This window comes from Falco peregrinus, chromosome 4, assembly GCF_023634155.1.
Source record: "Falco peregrinus isolate bFalPer1 chromosome 4, bFalPer1.pri, whole genome shotgun sequence".
NCBI classification, from domain to species: Eukaryota; Metazoa; Chordata; class Aves; order Falconiformes; family Falconidae; genus Falco; species Falco peregrinus.
The window spans coordinates 43,995,736-44,008,901 of record NC_073724.1 but is presented as its reverse complement, the minus strand read 5'-3'; the positions used below and the strand labels follow the sequence as shown (position 1 = coordinate 44,008,901).

Genomic DNA, 13,166 nt, shown 5'->3' with positions numbered 1-13,166 from the left:
TTGCCAAATTCAGCTCCAGCTATGCCTTAGCTTTCCTGATCCCATCCCTAACATCAGGGCAGCATCCCTACATTCTTCCCATGATCCACATCCCCAGTTCCACTGCCTGTGGAGTCTTTTCATCTCGCCTGCTGGGGAGGAGTGCTGGTAAGAGCACAGGGCCAGGCAGGGGCCGGGCGGGCGTTCAGGCAGGAGCAGACTGAAAGCTGTGGTGGTGGTCACTGCAGCTGGGGTGCTCCCTGTGCCCCCCCATCACTGCGCGTCTGCTGACGGGTGGCACAGCAAAGGGACACTGGTGCCTGTGCCTCTGCAGCTCAGAGGGGAAAGGTCGTTTCCAGAAAGGTCTTGCAAAATTTATTAAGACTGGCCCCGAACATAGGTTTTGATGAAGAGAAGAGGCTGCTGCAAGGTAGTCTTTGGAAGTGGAGAGGTTTGGCAGGCTTCTTGGGCTCTCCAAAATAATGTGTTAACTTTTATATTGATTTGAGAAAAATTTGAGGGAGTTAAATGCATTCCCAGAGCAAATTGAACCTATATTTCTTCACAGATACATGAGTCAGAGCATCTGAAATGCGTATTGCCAAATACAGTAATTGCGCTCCATCAGAAGATGGATGCTGGAGACAGCAGCACCCTTTCCAAAGTGTTATTTTAAGTATTCCTCCAGAGAAATTATCAGAAGGGCTGTTTTGCCTACACCCGCGAAAGCAGCTCGGTGAGGAAATGCTGTGTATTTTGTCAGAAATGGCCGTGAGGCTCTAGTCTTGCTGCCCGCCAGTGCCGAGGAGCGGGGCCGGGTGCCGAAGGCGGCGGTGGAACTTCGTTTCCCCGACCCGCCCGCACCAGCCCGCAGCCCCAGGCGGCCCGGCCCGCACTGCGGAAGGGCAAGGGCAGCTCCCCGCCCGAGCCGGCGGCCGGGCCTGTCCCCAGCTCCCCCGCCGCCTGCCCCGGTGACGGCCCCTTCCCTCAGCCGGGCGCCCCGGGGCCACCCCAACGGGAGCGTGTCTTGTGCCGGGTGTTTGGGGACAGCAGCGGTCCCGGTGCCTGTGACCGCTCTTTCCCGAGGACGAGCGTGCGGCGCGGCTCCAGCCTCAGCACCTCCGCGCTGCCCGCTCGGCCGAGGCGGCGGGGGCCGCCGGTTGTGCGGGACGGCACCCCGGGGCCCGGGCACCGGCTGCCAGGCGGGAGCCACCGCCGCCGCCAGGGGGCGCCGCGCCCTCTCGGATGGGGGCGCGGGGGGTCGGCGCGGGCGCGGCGCTCATTGGCTGGCTGGGGCCGGGCCGGGCGCGGGGCGCCGCTTCTTAACGGGCGGCGCGGGGCGGCGGGGAGCGCTGTGCCGGGGGGTGCCGCGAGCTGCGCTGCCGCGAGCCGGGCTGCCGCGCGCCATGAGCGAGGTGAGCGGGGGCGGGGGGGGAGCGCCGCAGCCCCCGAAAGTGCCCCGGGAGGCCGGAGCGTGGGGAGCGCTTGGCGGGGGTGTCACCGTCCCTTTGGGGAGGGCAGGGTGCTTCTCGGGCCGGGAACCGGTGGGGCCGGCTGTCTGCCCGGCGGAGCTGGCGCTCCTGGGGGGCGTCTGCTGGGTGCGGAGTCTGAAATGCGTGCAGCTTCTCTAGACCCTGCCTTCTGGCAGAGAGAGCCTCCCAGGGCCGTGTGCGCCTTCAGAGCCTGAACTGGGGCAGTGCTTTGCCCTTGGAAGGACTGTGCACCAGTGGAGCATCATTTGTTAAAAAAACCCCAACTAATAACTTAAAGATGTATTTAATGCTTTTCTATGCAGAAGGGAGGGTTTGGTAAGTTGTTTGAAAGTTACTTGCTGGAGCTCATGGAAAAAAAAAATGCCCTGTTTGTCGTTGGATGCTGATGTAAACTTTATAAATAGTGTCCTGGGAAAGATTATAATTAAGGAGAAATGTAAATAGTGCCAAGCATGTAAGGGTCACTTGCATCCTTTAGCTATAAGCCAAACATTTTCACTTGTGTCTTTTTTGCAGTGGAAAAGTTCTCAGGGGCAAAGCAGTATTCTTGTTAGAAGTGTCGTCAGGCATGTTGACAGTGTAGTCAGTCAAAACCCTGGCAGATCCCATGTTCTCCAGTGCAACTCTTTCTCTGGGAATCAGCAGAGATACCTGTACGATGCCTTACCCAGCATCTCTTTTTGGAGGCTGTTTCCTGTTACGAAAGACCTGCTGCTTCACTAGCAAACGGGTGTTTCTTTCTTAGAGGCAAGAGTAAAATTAAGAGTGACCACAAGTAAGTCTAGGCTAGTTGTGCAGGTGTGACACTCGGCTGTGGTTTTAGATGGGTTGTAAATCTGAGACAAAAAGCGGTGTAGTAGCATGGTCTCAGGTGCAGGGGTTTATGAGGAGAAGCTTACATCTTTGCTCGGAAATGGGGAAAGCAGAGGAAATCCTCTTGTGCTTTGCTGCTGCTTGAAGGGATCGTCCAGGTGTAATGCACCAGGCTCTGTCACCTCTCCTAGGCTGCTGCCTGTGTTTGTATCGACTGAGTAGAGTTCATAGTGTGGGGTTTTTTTGCAGTCACTGTCCCTTTGCCCCCAAGGCTAGCTGAAGTGTTCTTGATGCAACACTGCTATTCCACTCATTAAAGACAGCAATTTTTTTTGGGGAAAAAAGTCTTCTAGTGAGGAGTAATGATTGGGTGATACTGTACAAGGCGCTTTCTTGTTATAGCCCTGTGCTAGGTTGTATTTGTTCAGTAATTACCCCTTCACAGTTTGAACTGCTTGCCTTCGGGATTTTAAAAGTCCAGATGAATGTCAAGATCATCTCTAATGCCAGCACAGGGGTTCTCTATTCATATACATTTCCTTGTGTCTCATAGAACAGTATTCCTAGCAAATCCTCAGAGCTGAAAGATGTCTCTTTCTCGGGTGCCAGCACTTAGCCTTGTACATATGAGACTTAGTGCCATGCTCAGTGTCTTCCGTCATACTGTCATTCAACTGACAATATTGGGGAGCATCACTAACAGCTCCAATGAAGAAAAGCTTCCTTGCTGTTAGTTGCCTGTCAGCCATTAATCAAAAGTTGATACCTTTTCCAAAAGGCAGATGAAAGCCAATGGACTACCTAAAACCACATCACTGCAAAAGACTGTTTTGAGGCGAAAAACCCCACCACCAGCCAGAAAGCAAGCTCCTTAGACATGTTTGCTATATTTGGATGGGGGTTTGATGGATTTCACTTGTAATGCTGTAACTGAAAAATATTTTTATTTTCTTTGTTTTAATCTGCTAGAAAATCTGAGGACAGGGTGATTAAAAAGAGGCTCAGCTAGAGCCATCAAAAGATTATCCCAAACAGAATGGTGTTGGGAGGGTGGTAAGGTTTTTTGCTTTATGTTAACAATTGTCAGGACATGCATGGAGCTTGAAATACGCTTGCAGAAATCTCTGAAGAGCGCTTTCATATCCCTCAAGTTATTTGCTGATACTTTCATGGATTCTTATTTTGCTGCTTCAAGCAAAATTAACTTCTTTGCTGTTCATGGGCAGTGATTACGAGTTGCCTGGTGGAGAAAGCTGAACAGGAAGCAGCCATTCATCTGACTATACTACTTTTCTGTTTTCTAGCTTATTTTTTTTTCAGGAAGGATAAAGAACTTTTCTACAGAAAACCCCTGCACTTATTTCTCTGCAATACTTGGCTGAAAATATGTTTAAGATGCTCAGTCTGCTGGGCAGGAGTCAGGTCCTGTGACTAGTTACAGGGAATTTGAGGTTTAAGAGTTTACCTAGTAGCATTACTAAACATGGTTAGTGCTGCCTGCTGCTTGGTTTTGGTGGCAGATAAATCACTTAGCTGTATGGGGAACTTCTCAGGCATGTTACTCTATATGAAAATGCATTTTTAGGTGTTGAAGCAGCTTTTGAAAATCTGTCCTCAAATAACTGAGTAGCCTTTTCTTTAGGTCTGTAGAAGTTGTCTGTTATTTTTAATAAGCCTAGAGAGAAGAGCCATCCTGGAAAATATCAGCTGCTGTCAGTGAGCACCCATGAGATGCAGCCCTTCTTCCATTACAGATCTCTGGTCACACAGGACGAACTGGGGGAGGTAATCTTGGGTAATGGGCTTATAGACCAATGCCAAATTGCTGTTCAGCCAGTAGTTTTACCAGTGAGCCTCTAGACTCACAACTGGCATGAACTTGATTAACCACGGGGAATCCTGTGATCTTACCAGTCGCTTAGCTATCTGACACGCTGCAGATTATGTTGGGTCACGGTGATATTATTCCCCTGGCCAGAAGGTTCACAAGAAACATTTAATCACACAAACGTTTCTGACAGTCACTGCCACTTTTCCTCCTATGTTGAATGATTTAGGTTGTCATCAGGAAGTGGGTCTGGACTTGTAAACTTAAACAATATGGTGTTACAGCCCTGGATGCTGGTTCTAGTGGTTCAGGGACGAAGCACAGGTGTAAGGAGCTGGAGCTTAAAATAGCATTAGTGGAGATTGCCTTTTTAGAGGCATTTATTTCTTCTTGGTATTTAAGGTCAGAGTGGTATTGCTGGTGTAAGGGAGGAATTTGACTTTATTATGTGTTACTCAAGTGTCTGACTTTGGGAGAGCCGTTCAGGAAACATACCTAATCAGCCCAGGCCTGAAGAACTTTCATTGGAAAAGCCCTCGCTGAGAGTCAAGTGCTGTGCTGACTGCCAGGGTGCTCATGTGCACTACCCAAGGCAGTGTCTGAGCCAGCAGCTTTATGGATTTGAGGAGCAGCCTAGCTACCAGACCGGAGGAGGAATTTCTAGCTTTCCTTTTAAAGCAGGCAACAAGCAACCTGGCACATGAAACTCGTACAACAGGAGGGAGCTGTTAGAGGCTTGATTCCAGAGTGCTTAGGTCTCTTAGTTGGGGAGGCTAAGAGCTGGAGACTTGATCTCTGCATAAAAATAGGGGTTTGTGTTAGGTTTTGAATACAAAGAACACCAGGTCCTGTTTCTTTGAGCTATGGCAAGCTCTTTCTCTTTGCTTATGATGCCTCTAGGCCCTTGAATCCTGCAGCAACTGCTGTGGGGTGTCCACCTTCAAAAGGATCATGAAGGGTGCTTGTGTGCCCCGTAACAGGGGTGTGCAGGGCATTCACGGGGGTTGAACTGTCACGTGGGGTATGCTCATCCAGATAGCTCTCCTCTGCAACCTGGAGTACTGAACCTTTGTTCTGGAGCTCAGGTCATCTTCAGTGGGAGGTACCCAGGCTGCCAACTCTGCAAAGATGGAGGCTTCATTGGAAAGTTGACATAGTCTAGTACTGGGGTCAAAGGTATTTTTATGCAAATTGAGCTTGATCAGTCCTCAAGGTGTAAGACTCTAATCACCAAGGCAGTTCCTGCTGTGGCTGTTTTAAAAACTAGTAGTACCACATGATTTGGTGGTTTGGGCATGTCCCTAAGCTGGCCAAGTAACAGAGGGTGTCCTCTTACGTCCAGGTTAAGGGAGAACCTGGAACGTGTCTCTATCACTTTGGACAGGTGTATTCACCAGGAGGCTGTTGGAGAGGGAAAGGGATATGTCCAAGTGTGAAACACTAGGCATACCTGGAGGCTTGTTGGAAACTGTAGCTGCTTCAGGTAGTTAAATGGGAAAACTGGAGTTCTTTCATGGGTTGGTCTCCTGAATTCAGTTGAAACCATTCCACTGAAATTGTATTTAGGGTCTTAGAACCAGATGTATTTAAACACTGAAGTGAGGATTGTACACCAATAATCCTGATGGGACTAAATCAAAGAACTGGTATTTGTAGGGGGAAAACATACCATGTTTGTTTAGAGGAGCTCCTGTTTTCTTGCATGCTGCTTGAAGTCCTGGGGGTGTCTGGGCCAGCCAGTTGTCTTAGGGGGGCCCTTCTGGATGCATTTTTTGGGTACTGCTGTGACCCTCAACTGTTAATTATTGGCCTCATTGTGGTTATAACCACAGTAGGTACAAAACTGTATGGATCTAAAAAGTGCAGCAAGAACATGGCAGAGTGGAGGAGGAAATTCTGCAGCTGTTGCAGGATGGGGGTGGAACAGATAAGGTACGTGAACATCAGTTTTTTAATTTTAACTCACATCTATTTATTAGCTGAGTGGTAAATTGCAGCTCAAAAGAGGAGGAAGGAGGGAGAACAATATGTTTTAGATCTGTCACTTTGCCTACTCCTTCCATCAGTGTGGTTTCAGTGGGATCAAGCATCTTCTAAAATAGCACTTACAAGTGGTGTTGGAAATTGATATTAATTTGGTGAAACTGGCAGACATGCTTTTTAGAAAGAAGCACACTGTTATTTTTTGCAATATATAGAAGGCCAAAAGATTCAAACAACGCACCACTTTATTAAAGAACAGTTAGCTTTAACAATATGCTTCAGATAACGTGGTTCCCTGTAAAAGAGTAACTTGAAGAAAAAACCTCCTGCATTCATAAACCAGGAAGACTCCAACCTTCATACTGCAGTACTTGATAATAGAATATCATTGCAGGTTGCAAAGGCTAATGTTGGTTTCCAGTCCAATATCACTAAATTTATAAAGCATTGGCAAGTTTGTAGGAGTCGCTATCCAACAGTTTCCACATCAACTAGATCATGTGCAATGATGAAGTGTAGCATACAGTAGCAGTTAACTTCAACAGGAACAGTGGTGGCCTTTTCATCAAGGGTTTCTGGGTGTTTGTTTATTAATTTGAATAAAATTTTGGATTTTTAGGCCACTATTTGCTATTGTTGACTTGGAAAATGTCTCTGTGTTTACACGTTTTGCCTCTTCTCTGTAACTTTGCTACAGAAGAACTTGTAGTAGAATGGCTAGGCCTAGACACTGGTGTGTAAATCATGAGACGTGCTTCTTGGCTGAAGAGGGTTGGGAGAAGGCTGCATGCATCTGAGGAAAGCTATGTCTGTCTTCAGCCTGTCAGTTGCAACAGAGCCTTCAATTCACTGAGCTGTGTAATGCTTTCTTCTCTGCAAGGCGTAGGATATTCTAATGAAGACGAATAAAATATTTTCCCCCTTTCTAAGAAAAGGTGTTCTGTTTCTTCAGTTGTTTGGACATTGGTTTTCTAAATAAAGATATTGTAGGTAAGTGGAAACTAGGTCAAATCATAACTAACAAATCCTTTTCCCCCTTCTTCCTCTACTTTTAATTAAGAAAATTAGTCTTTCTTTCTCTTACAGAAAGATGGAAGAGACAGACCATACAGGCTACCTTTCTCTTAAGAGGAAGATAAATAGCAACCCTGATGGAATAAACTTAGAGCAGTTGCAATTGTAAAACTTACTATTGACAGAATTTGAGGTCACAATTTATCCTCACTCTCCGTGTCTGCTCCCTCTGATACCAGACTAGTCTACTTACAGGTAAATTGGGCAAGTGTCACATAGGCCAGGTCTTTGGCTGGTGCTCTCATCTGATCGATTCATAGCAAGTAGGATATAGCCTTAATTATGTACCATCATGGAATTTGGAGGAAGAAGCAAAAGTTTAGCCAGAGAAGAAATAGCAATTGCCTGCCTACATGCCTTGAATATTAATTAGGGCTGAACTGTTTTTCCTCTTAAAAAGTATTTTACAGACACTGAATGTTCTTCCATTATTGCTTTAGTATATAGTGCGTGAAACATGACCTTAACCAGTGATGCAGCTGATACTGTGAGTACTGTGACAGTAGACAGAACAATGTTAGAGATCTCCTTTTGTTAAAGCTGAAAGTAAGAAACAAAAGAGAAAAAAAAACCCGCCAAACCTGTGAAAGGTAGTGTCCTTCTGTCTGACTCTGGAGACTTCAGAGACTCCTGGACTGAGACAGCAAGCTGGTGAGAAGGGTGGCACCAGATACGAGGGTTTCAGCTTCTAGTGTGTGGAGACACAACTCTAACTATGGCAAAACATATGCGATTGTATTTTTAGTTTCTTTAACACAGTCTTAGTGTCCAAATGCCTGACAGAAAGGTCTGAACTGTTCTGTCACCAGCCTTACTTGCTGTTCTTTGGCTGGCAAGTTTAATTCTAGCAGTACTGTGGAGCCAGTTGTACTGGTAATGCCAGAAGGACTAGAAAGCTGCAATAGTAGAACCAGAGAAACCTGAACCAAATGTTCAGGTTATAATGGCTTCAACTTGGAAGGGGTATGCACTACTGTTGAAGGTCATGTTGGATCACAGCACAAGTCTCCTAAAAGTGAAGAAGAGGGGATAACTGTAGGAATCTTGGCTGGCTGTACACACTGGTGTAGATGTATTTGTAGGGATTTTGTGTACCTCTTCTGGGAATGATGGAGCACAGGTCAAAAATGCCCAAGCTAGAACTGACTAGGGCTATCCCTGGAAACAGGACAACTCCATGTTATGCTAAAGCTTGACAAGCGTTAGCAGGCTTTTCTGGAGTGAATCGGTGAGACAGCTGGAAAAGTCCTGTCAAGTCTGCATCTCCCCTAGGAACTGGTAGAATTGCACATGAGAAGCAGTTTTTCACAGAAAGTGCCTTAGTTTTTGGTTTTTGTTTTGTTGTTTTTTGGTGTTGTTTTTTTTTTGGGGGGGGGGGGGGGAGAGGAGGAGAACTTTAAGAAAACTAGGGATTTTCACAGCTTCAAAATCACTGGGCAGAGAGCTGGAAAGCAGACTGTACCCGTTATGAATGCCTGGGGCTGATTTCCATCTCTGTGTCTTCTGTGCCCTACAAAATAAACCTTGCTACCCACCAGGTACCACTAGTCCAGGTGCCTGGCTGTCAATCTGTCTTGGTGATGCTTTGTTTGCTATGAATATAACACTAGAGGGATAGCCAGGTATTGAAATGGTTGTTGGCAGCATTCTGACTACAGAAGATAGATTTCAAAGAAAAGGCTATCAAGAGCATAACTCCTGAATTGGTGCAAGTGTGCAAATAAGCAGATGAGGCAAAAATTAATAGATCTGAGGAATCTTTGATTTCTTGAGGATTTTGGTGATATTAAACCTTTTCCTAGTGACAGTCAGGATGTCAAGGAAGACCAGTGAGAATGTTTTTTTAGACGTAACACATTCCCGCAGGAAGTTTGACTTCAGTGAATTGCTGTTTCTGATCCAGACTTACTCAACCGATCCATCCCTGATGGTTGCTACTACCCACATACTACTGTACCTTTGCATCTATACTAAGAAGCTGTGTGTGTTTTAGCAAAGCCCTCAACAGGCAGTAGGGTGGGGTCGGCTTGATCAGGTGAGTGCCCTAGTCCACTAGAGAATGGGGGAGTTAGGCTTGGATGCCCAAGGTGGGCTTTTCTTTTAAAGGGACCAAACAAGGTGAATTCAGACTTCAGCAGACAGATGCAACATAATCTGGTGAAGAGGAGAAGCCTGCCCAAGATGAACCAGAGCATAATGCGTAGGCTGGTGAGAAAACAAATTTGAACATGCTGAAGTCCCAGGTTGTGTGGGGCAGTAGGTAAGAGGTACAGAAGCAGAAAAATAGTTCTCATAAAAATCACAAGCATGTCTTTAATTTGAATTGTAGGGCTTTTCATTCTGTAGCTTGAATGTTTCAAATAATGGGATTCTTGCTGTCTCTCTCGCTTTTTCTTACAGAAAACATGCTTTACTTTCAAATCCTCACGTTTAAATTGCGTTTTAAAATACTGAATAGTCTGAATGTTGACTCTTAAGCACATAATTTTAACACTAATTGGAATAGTCTGAAAAACTACTTTAATTTGAACTTTAGAGATATTATGTGGTGTTCAGGAAGACCTGAACATTCAGAAGAAACCTGAATGACATTGAAATCTGGTTCCTTGAATACCAAGCACTTATTAGTAAAATGTGAGGTAAAGGGAGACAGAAGATAAACTGCTACAGATTAGAAGGATTAACTCAATGGGGAAGGAGGAGGATGAGTGTACCTGGCAAGAAGGGGATAGCTATGCAGGCAGCTTTCTGCAGATGACATAAAAATAAGACATGTGGCTTCATAGCTGTTTCATATGTATCACTACTCCACTCAGATCTGACAGATACACACTCTCTGCTTGAAAGGGAGCAAACAGTGCTGGCTTGGCATACTTCAAAATGCATGTGCCAGCACACATGTGCTGCAGTTTAAGCAGGGCAGCCAAATGCCTAAGGCAGGCCAGCTTCATGCTAATTTTCATTTGTCAGTGAGACTTGGCTAGCTATCACTTCTTCAGCATATTTTGCAAGCTACTGGGCAGCACTAACATCCAAGCCAAGCTGAATGAGCCTCTCGAGTTAGATTACAGGAGATCCTGTTTTTGTTTTACAGGGCTTTTATTCTGAGTGCTTCTTTGTATTCTTTGCTTGGACTAATAAAAGCTTGGTGTCTTTCCATGCTGGAACTGGACTTACAGGATGCATCTGCAGATGCAGAAACATCAGTAGCAAAGGATCTAGCATTAATATTGTGAAGTGCAAAAATCAAAGTTGCAGATTATCTGAATTCTAGCAATATCTTTTGCGGTCATGCTATGTAAACCTTTAATAGATGTTTTTGTCTGACTGCAGTGTGTGGGGCAGCACACAGCTGGATCTAAATGAATGTTACCTGCTTTCTGCATGAAACTTAAGGAACCTAAACCTATTTTCTGTCTAGTCATGGGATGGGTATGTTAAAATATTAACAAAATGAATACATTACTGTTATGGAGGAGCATGTTAGGGTGCTTTTGTAATGCCTTTGCATGATAGTTTGCTGTGTTCGTGTGTGAAAATCTAGTTGGGTTCTTTTACTTGAAATGCAAGGCTTAAAATGCAGAATAGAGCCTGATGTATAAAAGGAATGATTGATGACTACTTGCAGCGGAGAAACTTCCAAGTTTTCGTTGAACTTGAATTGGAAAACCCACACTTCTGTGGAGGGAGAGTGTTTTGAACAATGTGGGGGAAGTGTGCCTGACCACACTTCCCCTGGACTTACTCCACGGCTAGGGTGCTACAGGAACCATAAAGCATTTAGTCTCAGGGCAGGTAACCTGGTGGGTCTGTCCTGGGGCCACAAACCCTGGAAACTCACTACAGCTGCTCAGTGAAAATTACTTTCTTATATTTTCTGCTACTGTTAATGAAAGTGACAGCAGCATTAATTTCACTGAGCAGCTGCAGGGTCCTGAGAGCTTTTGATTAGTGGAAATCCCTGGGTTTTTTTGGCCAGCTCTTGGACAGAGCTTGTGACCTGGCTTTTCTGCTTGCTGGCAGTTGAGTGTATTTGATTGCTGTCACTGATTTCTGGCAATCAAGGTGACCTTGTGCATCAACCTGTCCATTTTCCTTTTTAGTATGGCATGGTTGTTTCTGATAGCTTGGCTGTGGGTTAGACTCAGTACCAAGACAGCTTTGCTCAGAACTGCATCACACTTTGAACAAAGCAGCTCCCCCAGAGTCTTGGTAGGTAATTTCTGACACAAACTTCATCAATGCGGGACAAATCCTCTGTCAAAGGATGTCAATTCCGAGGCAGCTTCAGCAGCCAGTTCAGGGTTCCCCTTGCATCAATCTCCTGGTGGAACAGAGCCAGAGATAACAGGTTTGCGTCATCTCTCTGTGCAGCCCCTGGGCAGGGTATGTTGCCAAGGCTGCAGCACGCTCTCAGTCCAGTGATTCCCCTGCTACTGGAGTAGCCCTAAAGAAGTTACTGTCATAACTGCGGATGGCTGAGGGGCTGCTGGTAGTTGCTGTCTGTGACCACACTGGTTGCCTGGAGGTTTGACGAGTAGAGTAAGTGACGTGTAAACATCCTTGCTGCTTAGTCTTGCTCTTGTCTTGAAAATCTGAAGGTTTTGCCCTAGGGTGAAGGCAGAAAGTTCCTTTGCATGGCAATTTGAAACTGCCATAATTAATACCTTTTAAAAACCTGGCTGCCCAGTTACTAGTGCAGTCTAACACTTTATTAACATCTGTTCACCTTTGAAATATGTAGGGAAATAAGCAAGTGAGAAAAATTTTTTAATTGTACAACTGGAAATAAAACAAAAAACACTAAGTTTTGCAGCCTGGAAAGAAGCAGCTTGTTTTAATAATCATAGCAAATATCAAGTATGAAGCAATTTGTCAATGCAGACTTTTGCCATTAATAACCCAAGCTGTCCTTTGAATGCAGACTCTAACTCAATTACAACTGGGTTTATAGCTCAGCAAATTTCCCTAAACTTCAGAAGGGTTTGGAAGAATGAAATATTAAAAATTTTGTTACAAAACCACCGTCCATAATCGGTTATTTTATGCCTAGGCAAGGACGCTGATGCCTTAGTTGGCTTAGGGCACTCTTCCTATCTGGGGATGCTAATATTAAAACATACCCAAGATACCATCTGAATCCAGATGCTTTTCCCAGATCCCCAAGGTTCTGTTTGGCTCCTAATCAGATGCCAGTCAGTTGCCATTAACTGTCTGTATTGCCTGCACAGGTGGCCAAGCTTGTAATTTAGACTGCATGGACGGGCCCGTGTTGCTCTAAATCTTGCTTGGTTGCAGAGTGAAGAATGCTAGGAGGTAATGCAACATCACAGGGGAACGCAGTTTGCTGTGTGTTGTGGTATGAAGTCCTGACTTGCTCTGGTTTTCAGTTCCCAAAACAAAATTGCAATGCCTCATTCCTCCCTGTGGTACTGTCTGTTGCCTGTTCTGTTGCCCTGGTACAACTGTTTGTGGATTAGAGACATTGACTACATTACTGAAATGATCAACGGAAACAATTAAGCGATGTTTTTGGGTTTTTTTTTAGCTGGATCATTTTAAGTTGTTTTCAGCATAGCTCTGCTGAAGGGTTATTTTTAACTTGAACAATTGTAGTGCTCCTATTTTTCTGTATGGCCTTGCAAACAATTGTATCCAAAGAAACAAGGCCTTGGGGATGGGAAGGTGTGGCTGGATTGGGCTGGACTGGGAAGTAGGAGTTCTTAAGGCAGGTTTCCTGCCCAACCATGCCCTTTCTGGAACTCTAGTGCCGGCTCTGATGCAACCATTAGATAAGAAATAATAGGAGAAAACTAGAAGAGACCACCTTGAGAACCTTGGTCACTTTTTCATTTATGCCACCTAGCTTAACTGATTTTTATGTAATTGAAATATTTTTCTTGGGTCACTTTGTTTCCTCTTCATCAGTTTTCCAGTGTAACTGGGATTCGGGCGGTATCACCCATGTCCAAATGAGAGCTGAGGTAATTTTTTTG

At 45.3% G+C, this 13,166-nt stretch overlaps 1 protein-coding gene across 1 annotated transcript in view; it reads left to right on the top strand.

The window, feature by feature from the left end:
• The first annotated feature begins 1,263 nt into the window (after nucleotides 1-1,263).
• PCP4 (Purkinje cell protein 4) overlaps nucleotides 1,264-13,166 on the top strand; it is a 51,882-nt gene continuing 39,979 nt past the window's right edge. Inside the window, exon 1 of the mRNA XM_005229518.3 lies at nucleotides 1,264-1,394. Coding sequence (XP_005229575.2) covers nucleotides 1,386-1,394 — 9 coding nt within the window. The 5' untranslated portion in view covers nucleotides 1,264-1,385. The remainder of the gene's footprint in view (nucleotides 1,395-13,166) is intronic.